The following is a 15,641-nucleotide window of genomic DNA, read 5'->3' as shown; positions in this document are numbered from 1 at the left end:
GTGCTCAAGGATGGCAATCAGATGCTGAGTTTATTCGCTGAGACTTTCAGACACCAGTATATAATGCCCACACTTCTACTCTGGGACTCAGAAAGTGCTCCAGGACATTTACTGCATGTGTGTGACCTCATCTGACCTTGAATGTTCTTACATCACTGTGTGATGCTGTTTGGCCCTTTAGTCTTCATCTATCTCACCAGCAACATTCTGCATGTTTCTAAACTACATCCTTAATTCTGGAAAGTAACATGAAGTTTGGCAAGACAAAGGAAAGAACTGTATTACCTAGAAGCAGAATTATCACTCATAAACACAATGAGAGAAGAGAATTCTAAATTGATCACTCTGAACTTACAACTTTAATACATAGGCAAAAAAAGATCCATTTGTTAAGATTCCTACTTGCAAAGTAGACATAACCCTAGACTCAGTGATAAACACAATGATTTGGTCTCAGGCCAAAAGTTCTCTGCTTTAACCAAAACAGCCTCATAACCTACATAAATTATTCTTCTCTAATCACTATTTTTTTTCCATTTTAATTGATTTAAATAATCACACCCAGTGTTAGATCCCCAGTTGAACTTAGCTACTTAGTTAACAAACAGTGAGGAAAAAATCAGCTAATTTTGTTCCCACCTGGCAGGGTAAAAGAACACAAGGTATATATACAAAAAGAACTTGTGTGTGTAGAGGGGTATTTTATATTCTATCCAAATGTAAGCAATCTATTATATACTTTTATCAAAGCTAATGAAAATTTTATAACCCCACTGTTCTTGGACTGCAATGAGGTATTCTACTCTGTAATTCCCCCAAATTCAAAGGAAAAAAGACAACTCTAATGTAAAATAGGGAATGACACATGCATAGCAAGAAAATTATTTCCCAGCCATTTACCATAAAAATGTAGCTTTATGACACTGACAATCTTCATTCAGAATAAAGTAATGTCTTTCAATTTATCTCAAAAGCAAATACAATTTTATACTTTTTGTTTTTTAAATCAAATTGACAATACATGCATCCTTTTTTTTTTTAATTCTTTTTTTTTTTTAATTTTTATTTATTTATGATAGTCACAGAGAGAGAGAGAGGCAGAGACATAAGCAGAGGGAGAAGCAGGCTCCATGCACCGGGAGCCCGATGTGGGACTCGATCCCGGGTCTCCAGGATCGCGCCCTGGGCCAAAGGCAGGCGCTAAACTGCTGCGCCACCCAGGGTTCCCAATACATGCATCCTAATGGTGAAAAGCCATAAAGAGAAAAAAAATGTTTAAAGAATAAAACTCATTTTTGTCCAATTAGTGTAAAAATATCAGAAAAATAAATCCACAAAAAAGGTTCTAAATAGTAGCAGTCTCAAACAAAATTCAAATTCATGGTTCTTAGTCAAAAAACATGTTGACATAACAAAACACAAAGTATTATAATTTAATTTCAATATGGGTTGTAGAAACACAGATTAAATTCACTCAAAAATTCCAAATCTGTTTTGACTTAATTCCAAGCTTTTCAACAGCCAGAAAAGTCACAAATCGACCAATATGAGCATTGCTCCTTTACATATTATTTACCCAACTGCAGAAAGAGGCTCTAATGAGCAGGGTTTGGATAATGCACAAACAGGAAATGCATATCTGAATAACTGAATAACTTGATAGCTTCCAAACTGTGAGAAAATATTTACAATATAATTAAAAGATATGGCTTAGTACAGAGGCCATTTTTTTCTACTCGTTGGCTGGATAATATAAATGTTCAAAGAAACAGAATCATTAGACTCTGCACAGAGCTCAGTCTTGAAAACCAGTAAAAATATACCACAAGAATAACTTAGAATATTTAAAATTATCCTTTTTATCTCTCCTGATACCCAAAATACATGCAAACAACATTTCTATGTCTTGATCAAAAAACTTTATGGACTTACTGTGCTTCAAAACACACATTACCAAGATAGTGAATTACCACATTTTTTAATACTATGTTCCAAATTAAAATTGTTTTTTATGGACTTGGCCTTTGTTATCTCTCAGGTAGAAAAGTATGTTATTGCCATCTCAAGGTGTATAAAACTCAGGTGATGAGGGTCTCTGTCATTTTCTCTTAATCCAACTCCAAACTCGACCTTTACCCAGAGAACAGGTGTGTGCTGTGTCTGTAATTTATCAGAGTGAACAGCCAGGCAGAGAAGCTACCAACAATAGGAAGCTAATAAAACCAAGCACTTAGTGCCTAGAAAGCAGTTCTTTTCCCCACCATATTTTTATCTCCCAGTAGCATGTAAAGATAAAGAATGATGGAGGCGAGGGGAGTAATATATTCATGTTCCTTCAGGTTTTTTGAAGACTCTGACTTTATACTAATAGTCTGCCAGAAGCTGTTATGTTATAAATTCCTTTCTCAGATATTCCATTGCTCACATTCCAATTCGACCTATGATATGGATATGAAACAGTCATGACAGCATTTCCACTAGAGCAAATAAAGCCACTTCAGTCTACAGATAAATTAAATAAACCTTCAAAAAGAAAATGATAAATGAATAACACATTTCTTTATATGCAATATGGAAACTCCCATGTATATCCTGCATTTGTCTTTTTGGATCAAACTTACCTAATTTAAAAACATGCCAAGAATCCATTTACTAGTTGTGAAGACATACTAATTGGGTAATGCAACAGCACAATAAAAAGAAGTAGCAGCTAATGTAAAATAATGCCCACGGTTAATAGATAATGATGATTCAGCAGGGTAAATCTGATCCACAGTGACGTTTAGAGTCAGGTGAAATTTCGAAATATGCCCTAGAGAAGACCTTTCATAAATAAGTAAATAAAATGAAATTCCTAAATATGTCCACACACAAATATACTTAAATAAATAAGTCAATAAGATAAAGCAACCACAAATAATTTTATTTTCCCTATAAAACTAAAATGTAATTTAAAAAATTCTAATACTTCAAAACTTGTTTAGAAAACTTTTTTTTTTTTTTTAAGAAATAAAAAGTTAAAACACAAAAACACTGGCAGGCCTGAAAAAATAATTTCAAAACATTATTGGGGGAAAAAAAAAAGATTTCATTGCATTCTTAAAAAAAAAAAAAAAAACAATACAAGATTTTACCAAATTTTCCTTTTTAAACTCACCCATCTGCTCCACAATCTCTGGAGGAAATACTCGAGAAGCAAATGCTCGTCGAAAAATATCTGAAAATTCTTTGTCCAGACCTCCTATTCCCATTTTTTCAAAGTTCCAGTCAGGATTGATGATAGACTGGCGATTTTCCTTGGTTTTAGCTTTGCCTATGTCAAACAAAGATAATCAATGTGAAACAAGAACTTCATTACTAGGTGAAAAAAGAAATTGCTGGGCATCCTTAATGAATAAAGAGAAGGTACCCTACACAAAGATGAACATGCTCTTAGCTGATTTTCAAATAAGAATACGTTTTGCTATGTTAACTACTTTGTCTGGACCCATTCAGGGCCAGTAAATCACTTCCAAAATGTCTAAACTCATGCAGTAGTCCATTTGTGATCAATCCATGAAGCCAGTCTTATTAACCTCTAATCCTAATCAAGTTAACTAACTTGGCTGATTAAACACTATGTGTACATCTGATGAAGACAACACTAGTTGCTAGAAATGCAACTGAAATCTAGCAATCCCTCACAGCTCCTGAAGCAAGTACATTTAAAAATACATATATTTATCTAGATTAAGTTTATAAACTGTGTATAACCCCTTAACCTGGGAAGATGCACTAAATCTGATGTCTTATTTTTTCTCCACTTGCACACAAAAGTCTGAAATCATCCTTAAGTCTTAATGATTTCAAAATGCATGTTTTCAAATTTCCACAGATAAAAATTATCTAACTTAAAGGTCATAGTGCCACCTAAAGTAACTCGGGAGAACCACATTAGCCATCTCAAAAACAATAAACGCACTTTAGAGCACTCTACTATAAACAAAAAAGAAAGTGATATAGTTTCTTTAAAACTAGAGAAGAAAAAGTCACATTAGGCAAAGTTTATCCTAGATGGTGATTTTATGGTTAGTTTTGTAGACTCAACATTTCTTTATAATGTGATCAAAAATATATTTCTTACACTCTACTGCCCTCCTATGGCCAAATTTACAGCATGCTAAATTAGTACACCATTTTATCAATGGAAAAAAGCCTATCAATCACATCTTTGCATGAATTACTTAGAAATACCAACATTGTATGAAAGTCATGCAACTCCCTTAAGATACCTTAACAAAAGGTGTATTAAAGGTGTATAAAATACAAAGAACTCACTTCAGAAATGTATTGAATCAAAAAAAAAAAAAAGAAATGTATTGAATCAATAATAGGAGATTCTGATAAATCCTATTCCCATAAAACAACATACATAGTCATTAAAAATTATATTGTTGAGGCATATTAAGAAGCTTAAGCAATAAAGCAAATTATAATATATGAAAATAGAATCAAATTTTAAAATTTTAGAGTGTGTGAGTTGTTTTTCAGTGAATGTCTATTTTATGAAACCAGTATTTTATTGTAAAATTAAGAAAAAACCGGTAAGAAAGGAATGATAATTTATGGATCAAGAAAAAAGATCACATATTTGAAGGTAAATAACCTTGGAGATAATGGTGTGCAATCAATGAAAATCCTCTACTTTCTACTGGGGAAGAAGACATCAGCATAGTGAAAATCACCCTAAATCAGAATTACTATAGAGTTAATGGTATCATCATTCTGGTGAGTTACTTTTCTTAGAGTCCAATCTGCACTATTTTAATATAATAAAAGCAAGGCTAACATACAAGAGTAGGACAGAGCTATGAATCTATTGGGAAGACTGTCTTTACCTGTACATTCACCATTTAACTCAATCACTAACAGAAGTGATGCCAGTATCACATCTAACACACCACCAAGTGAAGGGTAGTCTGCAAATAACTGACCAGTTCTCAAGGTACATACAGAAACCTTATGCACCAAGGTGTGTAAAGACAGTGGAAGCCTGACGAACTGTCAGAAAAGACTATGGAAACTAAACTAAACACAACGTGAAATCCTCAATCAGATCCTATAACCGAAAGGACATAATGCAAAAAAACTAGTGAAACCCAAATAAAACCTGCAGTTTCGATGGTAGCAGTGTAACTGTGTTAACTTAGTTTGAATAATTGTGCTATGATTATTTGAGATGTAATACCAAGGATGCTGGTGAAGTATAGAGAACCTCCCTAAACTATTTTTGCAAATCTTCTGTAAGCCTGAACTTATCTCAAAACTAATAGATTAACATTAATTTTATTCTGTATTTTTTTCCTGGTTTTTAGTGTGATTGCTAGGAAGTTAAAAATTACACATAAGGCTCACATTCCATTTTTATTGGACAACGAGGATCTGGTGAACATTTTGAACTTTTTTTCTCAACTTTTTTTCTGTGTATCAGCACGGCTGACAGTGATGAAATACTTCGTGGATTTGTGGTAAGTCTTCTCAATGAAGGTGCCCTTATTCTCCTCCCAGACTTAAAAATCAGGGTTGGTTGAGCCACATATGATAACAGAGATAGTCCCACTTCATTCAGAGTTTTCAAAAAATTGCAAATCTTACCAATAAGATTGAGTGATGAATTTTCTGCTTTTTCAAATGCAACCTGACTGTTCCCAACAACCAGTCCTACTTCAATCTGTATAAAAAGACAATAATTAGTAGTCTAATAGTGAACTTCTAGACTTTCCAAAGCAAGGCCAAAAATGACAGAGAAATAAGGTCTCTTTGAGCAAAGCAAATCTTCCAAACTATTATCTAAGTTACATTTATTTTTGTTTCCATTGAATTTCAGTGCATATATCTTTTGAAAATGCCGGTCTTACTGTTATTATTGTATACAATAAATATCATCTGCATTCAACTAGGATTACAAGTACACTTACAAATTTCAATTACTATTAAGTCTGCAAGTAAGGGTATTTTATGCTATATTTAAAAAATAGCGTTAGCTATAAAAGCAATGTTTTCTCCCTATTACCTTAAAACAAAGAGTACATAATAAGAAAGAAATCAAGAGAATGGCTACAAATGTTATATTAACCTGCACAAGTCACATCACAATGATTATTAGAAATAAAACATACCTTCTGTCTTTTACCTGTCGCAGGCTCTCCCTTCAGGATGCTAGGATCCATGGCTTCGATGTCCTTTACCAGCAAGCCAAAAAGTTTTTCATTGAAGCTAAACACAAGCTACATTGAAAAGAGATAAAGGGAGAAAAACCACTTTATAATGGCTGGATTCTTACATCATCACCAGTGTTTTGCAAATGCAGGGAAGGCAGTTTTCTCCTGTATCCCTCTCAAATTTGTTCGACAGGCAAACTACTCACACAGGCAATGAGAGGAAAAGGGAACTAACATTTATTGAGTATCTTCATGTGCCAAACACTACAAGAAGTCCTATACTTAATACTCACGAACTCTCCTAGAAATAGACAGTCTTCCTCAGTTTTACTAGTAAGGGAGCTGAGATCAAGAGAGGGCCTAAGCAATGGAAGTCAGAGTCATAGTACATGACAGCGCCAGGATTCAAGGTTGGGTCCATGACTCGAAGATTCATGCCTTTCTACCACCCACAAATTTACAGACAACTTTTGAATGCTTTTCATTCACCAAGTATTTACGAGCGCCTTCTACAATCTAGGATCTCTTCTACTTGCTGGAGTATAACACTAACTATAGCAGACAAAGCTGATGGCCAACCCTGCCACTAATGACCACTACAAATGGGAATCAATGCTAAGAACAGTGATTTGGGGTAAGATATTTATTTCTTCTCTGTATCACAGTAGATTTTTCTCTCTTGGGTTTATAAACATCTGCATGTTACTGGGTTTTAAATGATTACAAATACCAAAGCATTTTCTATTAAAGCAGTAATGCTAAAGGAAAAGGTAAAAACAGTGAAGTCTAGGTAAGCAATTTGAGCATAATTATTCACCAAAAAGTGTAGGGACCCAGAAGCAATACAGTACAGCTCAAAAAGCAATGGACAGGTGGTCAACAAATGAACAGAGGACCATTGTGTTGGGGAGCCTCTTGGACTATCTAATCTGGAAGAGGACCAGACTGGATCTCTAGCCCCTCACCTCATTCTACTTACATCAAAGTACTTAACAGTACCTGGCATTTCTTGCTTTTTTTCTGTCTTCCCCAATTAGAAAGGAAGCTCTGAAAGAATAGGAATTGTGTGTATTTTGCTCACTGCTGATCTGCTAGGCTTAAAACAGTAGCTGAAACAAACATACTAGGTTATCTAGTAAATATTTAATTAACTAACTGTTCAATTAACTAATGGGTTCTTGTCTCAGCTATAGCCCTGGCTGTATAGCCATAGGCATGTCATTTATGTTTTCTGAATTTAAAAATTATTCATTTGCAAAATGAGGAGGTTACTCAAGATGACCTCTGAGGCTCATTCTAATACCAGTACTCTTAAAAATAATAATAAATGCACTATATCCCTTTCCTATCTATCAGTCATTCAGTTTCCACTTATGGAAGTTTGATATCATAATGTATGGATTCTCCAGATTTCTGGTCTTGTTCTTCCAGATTTATGCCATTTGACTTAGATGAGAGGATCCAAAGAAGTGACACTCCTTTCATCCAACAGCTATTTCTTTCTACCACTTCTCTCTCATTGTCTGTTCCACATACTTTCCCAGATGAGACCCTACAAGGACAATCTACGTAAGTCACTAGAGATCAGAATGCCATAAGCAGTGATTCATAAACTTTTTGGTTTCAGGATCCCTTTAAATGACTAAAAATTTATGAGAATCCTCAAAGATTTTGTTTAAATGGATTATATCCACTGGCATTCACTCTCATAGAAATTAGAACAAGAAACTTAAAATGTATTTATTAATATAAAAATGACAATAAGTTCATTTTATGTGAACATAAATGATATTTTTAATTTTGAAAAAAGCTCGCCAATTTCCAAAATAAAAAATCTAAGTAAAACAGTGACACTGTCACATTTTTGCAAATCTTTTAATGTCTTCCTTAAAGGAAAACAGCTGGATCCTCACATCTGCTTTAATAGTCGATATACTCATGAGCTAGCACACATCACATAGTCTACAAAACACCACAGTATGTTTGTAAGAGAATAAGAGAAAAAAGAGACATAACATCTTGGTATTAATTAGGAAGATACTTTGATTTCATAAACCCCTTGAAAGGGCCTCAGGAACCCTCTGAAGTCTCTGGACACATTTTGAGAACTTTTGCTATGGAGCTATGTATGACAGGAGGAAGGAGTTAGGAATAATTAATAAAAGTCACAAAGATAGAAACAAATCAAATGAGTAATGATTATGTGTACAATTAAGCAGCAATTTATGAACTCACACAGCTTTTTTAAGTAAAATTTAAAAGAATTTCTTCCTAGGAGATTAACAATGTATTAACTGAAGTCGAAAAAAAGGGCAACAAGATCAGTAATATCACTTTTAAGGACAGAAAATCTGGGCTTCTGATATTCCATGAAAAACCTGAAAATAGGGATCCCTGGGTGGCGCAGCGGTTTGGCGCCTGTCTTTGGCCCAGGGCACGATCCTGGAGACCCGGGATCGAATCCCACGTCGGGCTCCTGGTGCATGGAGCCTGCTTCTCCCTCTGCCTATGTCTCTGCCTCTGTGTGTGTGTGTGACTATCATAAATAAATAAAGATTTAAAAAAAAAAGAAAAAGAAAAACCTGAAAATATACACACATACTTTTCTTAAGTTTCTCTAGTTCATAACCAAAAATGTTAAGAATTACTTTTCTACAGAAATATATCAGTGAAAGAGAAAACCATACAAAGACAAAACAAATGTCCCACAAAAAGAAAAGTTAGAAATCTGAGACACATAAGTTTGCAGTGTTCCCAAATTTTCAGAGCAAAGAGCTGCTGTAATCGAAAAGCTACTTAAGAATTTTTCTGATCAGACTCAGAGGTTCAGGAAATGCATTTCCCTCGCTTTTTATCACTCAACTGAATATATCTGTCCATATGTGAAGCTCCTCGCAGTTTCTAAAAAGTAGAATTAATTCTGAACTGCAGAGATTGGAATGCCTGTCAAGAGGGAGGAACGAAAAAAAATTCAAAACCACCTGCTGTCCCACTGAGAATGCCTGGTTGTTGAACTGCTGAATGAATTCTGCTGCCATCTTGTCAGTATCGTAAGGGTTGGAGTCAATGCTTTTTTTCTGCAGGAAATCAATCTCGATGGTCATTGTGCCAATGCATTGTTTGGCCTTGTCAAATGTATACAAGGATACTAGGGAAAAAAGAAGAAGCATTTTTAAATCACAAGGACACTGAACACTTGCTGTATTTTGAGAAACTCAAAGTTTCACATGAATGAAGCATAACAGAACTCGACCAAAAGGGGGCTTTCCATGGCAGAGGGACACACAGGTACAGATTAAAGAAAATAATACAACCACTGGAGATTTTGCTCCCCTCTGAATTAGGACAAATCCCTAATAATGCGCACTATCCCTCTACCTTTACCCTTCATCCAACTCTTATAGGAAATCACAGCCCTCCCCACACTATCTCTACATCCTCCTCCTTCTCATTTAACAGAGGACAAAATGACAGTATGGAAAGCGCCAGTGGAGTTGGTATAGCATGTTGCTTTCAAACAAGATTTTTGTTTGACACAAGCAAGAACTAAGGTGAGAAGTGTGGGGACCCTTTTGCCCTAGCAAGTTAGTTTGCAGGACAAAAACAAACAACAACAAAAAACTTGAAAAACAATATTTACTAGATGGGTTTGCTCCAGAACAACTTAGAGTTTGACATTCTTTTTTAATACTATAAAAATATTCACTAAGCACCCACCATAACCAGGGAACTACAGTAACTACTACAGGTATGACATATAAAAGAAAGCAAGGACCATATTTTTAACTCATCTTTGTACAAACAGCATCTAACAACAAAAAACCTAATTTCCATGCTAATAAAAGGAGGCAAGACAAAGGGATGTTGGAGTCTATGTTTCAATAGATTCTGTTGAGTGTAAAAATCTAAGTAAATTATCTAGCTTTCTGTGCCTTGATTTGTTATATCTGTAAAACAAGGAAGATGGAACTACATACATAGACCTTTGCTTCTTCTATACCCCAAATTCTGTTCTAAACTTATTTCTTATAGTCTAGTCAGTTGAATTATATATAAGAATTTTTTGTAAATCGTCTGAATGAAATTGCTTATATAATCATATTTTTATATTTTGGTTTGCCATTGTAAAGGCAGGCACGTAAAGATAAACATTTTTGAAAGCAAAATAATTAAGAAAGCCAGGGTAAGGAATAGAAAGTTCACTGAAGATCAAAGAGTAAGTACAAGTCTCAGCTGAAAGTTTTAGAATACTTTCCTGCCTCCACTTCTGGGTGTTTTATTCTTAAACATTTCCTAGAACATACAGATTTCCTAGAACTTAACAGGTTACATGTTAAGTAATTTTCATAAGCAACAGAACCTAATTGTTTCCTCATATAGTGAAGATCAGTATAGAATAAAATATTAATGTAAAATAAGTAAGTTGATTCAGAAATTCCATATCCAGGTGTCTGTACCAAAAAGACTACTGAACATTTATCTAAAAAGAGATCTATACCGAGGTTCCTTGCAGCATTATTTGTAATAGTCAAATGTTGAAAAAACACTGATAAGGAGCAGAATGATGAATAAGATGTAGCATATATATATAATGTGGAATACTATACAGCAATTAAAATAAAAAATTGATGTATATTTAATAAAGATGGATGAGCTATGAATATATAATTTTTTTAAAGATTTTATTTACTTATTCATGAGAGACACACAGAGAGAAACAGAGACACAGGCAGAGGGAGAAGTAGGCTCCATGCAGGGAGTCCGATGTGGGACTCAATCCCAGGTCTCCAGGATCACGCCTTGGGTTGAAGGCAGCACTAAACCGCTGAGCCACCAGGGCTGCCCTTAATATATAATATTCAGTAAAAAACTGTACTGCAAAGGGAATCCCTGGGTGGCTCAGTGGTTTAGCGCCTGCCTTTGGCCCAGGGCGTGATCCTGGAGTCCCAGGATCAAGTCCCACATCGGGCTCCCTGCATGGAGCCTGCTCCTCCCTCTGCCTGTGTCTCTGCCTCTCTTTCTGTGTGTCTTTCATGAATAAATAAATAAATAAAATCTTTAAAAAAAAAAAACCTGTACTGCAAAAAGAGTCATACAGTATGATACCTCTGTGCATTAAAGGCTCAAAAAATGATTCTACAATGTCATGTGTATTTATATATGTGTGTATTCACACCTATATATATACATCTATGTGCATATATACCTGTGTGTACCACCTATATATCAAGAAACTTGAGTAAGTGTATTAAAATATCATTATTACTATCATTTTCAAATATGCTTTAAAACAAGGTCAGTGTTCCTAAATAGAAAAGACCAAGCTGTTTCAATTTCAAATGCTGCAGGCAGTACCACGGACAGTACCACAGGCAGCACCATGGTCAGCACCACTGGCAGCCCCAAAGGGACAGGTGCCCTGAAGGTTTCATCCAGGAGCAAAGAAGTGTTAAAAGGTTGAGAATGTTTTCTCATTTTATGATTAATAGCAATTCAATGCCAAAGACTAATAAAAATTATTTTTATAAGCAAAGAATATTAGAGGCAGTGCTTTGAATAAACAGACATTACAAATGAAAAGGTCAAATGGTCAAAAAATGTGTTAATTGGACATCAGTCTGTAATACTTAAAATATGTAAATGATTCTTCTAGAAGATTCCTTCACACTAGAATCACTGACTTGACTAAAAAAAATTCTCACCTTACAGACAGAATGCCTGTTCCAGATTCTTTGAATTAGCATCCCCCTTCATACCACACGCGCTATCCTATCTGTACCCACATTGCTACTTACACTGAACCAGCTTTCTACCTTTATGGCCACATCATCCACATCACCAGGCCTCTAATCTCTGCCTTGCCTCAAACTGATTCTACCCTAGTCCCACCTGATCACTTAGTTTTATAATTTTGTTCATTAAAGCTGTTTGATCCACTTTATTAAAAAAATATTTTATTTTTTAAGTAATCTCTATACGCTCAACATGGGGCTCAAACCCACAACACCAACCAGGTGCCCTGTTTAATTCACCTATTAAAGAAGTGACTTTACAATCAAGACAACCACTTCTGGTAGCAGAAAAATGCTTTAAACATAATTTAAGTCACAAAACACATTTCTCAACTCATCAAGATTTATAACCTTGAATTTTCACACCGTAATTAATCTATATTAAAGGTTAAGTTTAGGCACTCTCTTAACTATATTCAGAAAAGTTTGAAGAAGTAAGAAACCTATGCTACATACACACCCATTTTCTCACTAGATTTAATAAGCATGCGTTTTTTTTTTTTTTTTTTTTTTAACTTCTTCCAATGTCTGTAAATAAGGAATGCTGGTTTCATGCATGACCTACTTCATGCTGGTGCTGAACTCCTTCACTGTCTCAGCTTCTCACTATGCTTCAGGTGAAGGGGTTAGAGTTAAGGGAATCACTTATGTCACTGTTTCTTAAAATGTGGCTGAGGAACCACTTAACAGTGAGTGTTAAAAACACAGATTCATGAATCAGACTTCTCAAGGAAAGGGCCCTGAGAATATTAAAAAAAAAAAAAAAAAAAAAAAACACACCTCTACAGGTGTTTCTCCCAGGTATGTTTGGAAAGCACTAATTATGCAACTTCCCACAAGCTACCCATATCTAAAGTAATTTCCTTTATTTTCACCCCAATTAAAATTTTATCCCTTATCCTATTTCCACAAAGGAAGAAAAAAAGCCACCTAAAAATAACCCCAATATTTAAGTTCCCTCTAACTAAAAAAATTTTTTTTAATAAATTTTTAAAAAGTTCCCATGAAAATTTGAAAAAAATAACTCCACAGATTTACTATCAAAACAAAACATATAACAAAATACTGTAGTGTTTCAGCTGAAGTGTCTTTCACTCAAAATACCAACCACGAACTATAAATATGTATATAACATTTTAAACTGAATAAAATACCCTCAAACAAGTACATAGAAATATAATAAAACATCTACAATCAGAAGATTAAGACGTAAGAACACAAATAGACAAAATAAATGCAATAAGTTTTGAAACTCAGGAAAGAGACTGAAGGAAAAGATAAAACTATTTCAGAGTGAATCATAAATTACAAACTGCCCATTGGAGAGTAGATTCAAATTAATGTTCAGTAAGAGGCAGTGAAAGAGGAGGAAAACAACCAAATAATAAAAATAAGAGAAAAAAAATTTTAAGAACAAAGAGGAGGCACCTGGGTGTCTTAGTCAGTTAAGCATCCAACTCTTGATTTCTGCTCAAGTCATGATCTCAGGGTTGTGCAATCAAGCCCAGAGTGAGGTTCTGTGCTCAGTGTGGAATCTGCTTCTCTCCTTCTCCCTCGCCCTCTGCACCTCCCCTTGCCTCATCCCCCACATACTCCTCCTAACTCTCTCTAAAATAAATAAATAAATCTTTAAAGAAAGGGCAGGGGCGCCTGGGTGGCTCAGCTGGTTAAGCATCCAACTCTTTTTTTTTTTTAAAGGTTTTATTTATTTATTCATGAAAGACACACACAGAGAGAAGCAGAGACACAGGCAGAGGGAGAAGCAGGCTCTATGCAGGGAGCCCGACATGGGACTCAATCCGGGTCTCCAGGATCACACCCTGGGCCATAGGCCCAAACCGCTGAGCCACCCAGGGATTTCCAGCATCTAACTCTTGATTTCAGCTCAGATCATGATCTCAGGGTTGTGAGATTGATCCCCATATACAGCTCTGTACTCCAGGAGGAGCCTGCTTGAGATTCTCTCTCCCTCTGCCCCTCTCCCTGGCTTATACTCTCTCTCTTTCTCTCTCTCTCCCTATATATATATATATATATATATATATATATATAAAATAAACAGTAAGGATATTAGACTTTAAATACAGAAAAATCCTCAGGGCTCCCAGGCAGAAAAACTGAAGTACTTATAAGGGTAAGAAAATCAGACTGGAAAAAAAAATCAGACGGGTATCAGACCTCTCAAGAGCATCATACAATGCACGGCAATTGTGATGCAGTATTTTCAAGAAATTCAAGAGAGGAAAACAAGCCCAGAATTTTATACCCAGCCAAGCTGCTCTTGAAATAGCAAAGATCTAAAGCAAATAGTCTGAATATGCAAGAGCTTAATGAATACTATACACATATATACTTCCTGGAGGAATCTACTAGAGCATAGGTTTTATTCAACCAAGTAGAAACTGGCAAAAGGACTGATCATAATCATTTAAGGACTTCATTGTAGAGTTAAGACTAAAACAAGTATGGGTCATGTGCGGAAGAACAGCATGTAAATACCATGCTCTGACAAAGTAGAAAGAAAGCAACTAATATGTACAGCATGGTGACCATAATTAATAATATTAAATTGCATATTTGAAAGTCTCTACGAGAATAGATCTTAAAAGTTCCCATCACAAGAAAAAACTATTTTTGTAACTATGTAAGGTGATGGATATTAACTAGACTCGTGGTGATCATTAGCAACATATACAGATACTAATCACTATGTTTTATACCTGAGACTAATACGTCAGTTATACCTCAATTTTTGAAAATTTGCTTTTCCCACTCAAAAAAAATATTTAAAATTTGAAAAAAAAAAAGCAAGTAACAAAATGGGAGGAGAAAGGGAAAGGTAGAAAATGAGCATTAACTGTTGTACAGACAACAGATGACAGTCAAAGAATATCACTTAGAACTGACAGAATTTTTGAAAAGGTCAAGTAAGAAGTAAAAGGAGGGGACTAAGGGTATTATGAGAGGTATAAATGCAAAATTAATCATTAAAAAAGAAATATAAACACTCCTAAATACCAAAATAAAAATTTTAAAATAGCAAAGATGACATACCAAATAGGGAAACACAAATGAAATGTAAAATAACAGAATTGAGACAAAATACATCAGTCATATCAATAACTCTAAATGGGCTTACTGGAAGAAGATTTCAAATTAGCTCATAAAGCAAAACCCAACTCTAAAAATTAAAAACAGTAAGAAAGCAAGGTTTGTGATCCTGACATCAAAGTATATTTTGCAAAAAATAAAAAATAAAAATAAAAAAGCAAAGTGTATTTTGCAACACGTTAAACAAGACAAAGGATAGTTTTTGATGCTAGTAGCCACAATTCAGATTAAAAATATAACAGTTTTGAATATTTACATACCAAATAACACAGAAACTACTATGTAAAGTAGAAACTACATGAGACACAAGGAAAATAGAAAAATACTGAGAAGATTTTAACACACCACTCTTGGTGCACAACAGGGCAAGTGATCACCAAGAAGTAAGACTATAGAAGATCTAAATAGCATAATCAGTAAAGCAGAGATTCTGGACATGCAGCGAACACTACACCCTAATAACAGAATATACCTCCTTCTCAGTACACATGAAACATTTTCTTTCTTTGCATGTGTGGGCAAGTAAGCACAAGTGAGA

At 34.8% G+C, this 15,641-nt stretch overlaps 1 protein-coding gene across 1 annotated transcript in view; it reads right to left on the bottom strand.

The window, feature by feature from the left end:
* Nucleotides 1–15,641, bottom strand: part of NSF (N-ethylmaleimide sensitive factor, vesicle fusing ATPase) — a 144,680-nt gene that overhangs the window by 100,596 nt on the left and 28,443 nt on the right. The window contains exons 5-8 of the mRNA XM_077854029.1: nt 9,182–9,348; nt 6,159–6,266; nt 5,635–5,710; nt 3,158–3,313 (exon numbers count right to left, since the gene is read on the bottom strand). Of these exons, the coding sequence (XP_077710155.1) occupies nt 3,158–3,313; nt 5,635–5,710; nt 6,159–6,266; nt 9,182–9,348 (507 nt within the window). The remainder of the gene's footprint in view (nt 1–3,157; nt 3,314–5,634; nt 5,711–6,158; nt 6,267–9,181; nt 9,349–15,641) is intronic.

The sequence above is a fragment of the Canis aureus genome, chromosome 16 (genome assembly GCF_053574225.1).
Source record: "Canis aureus isolate CA01 chromosome 16, VMU_Caureus_v.1.0, whole genome shotgun sequence".
In the NCBI taxonomy this organism is placed as follows: Eukaryota; Metazoa; Chordata; class Mammalia; order Carnivora; family Canidae; genus Canis; species Canis aureus.
The sequence above is the reverse complement of the archived record's forward strand: the minus strand, read 5'-3'. Positions and strand labels throughout refer to the sequence as shown.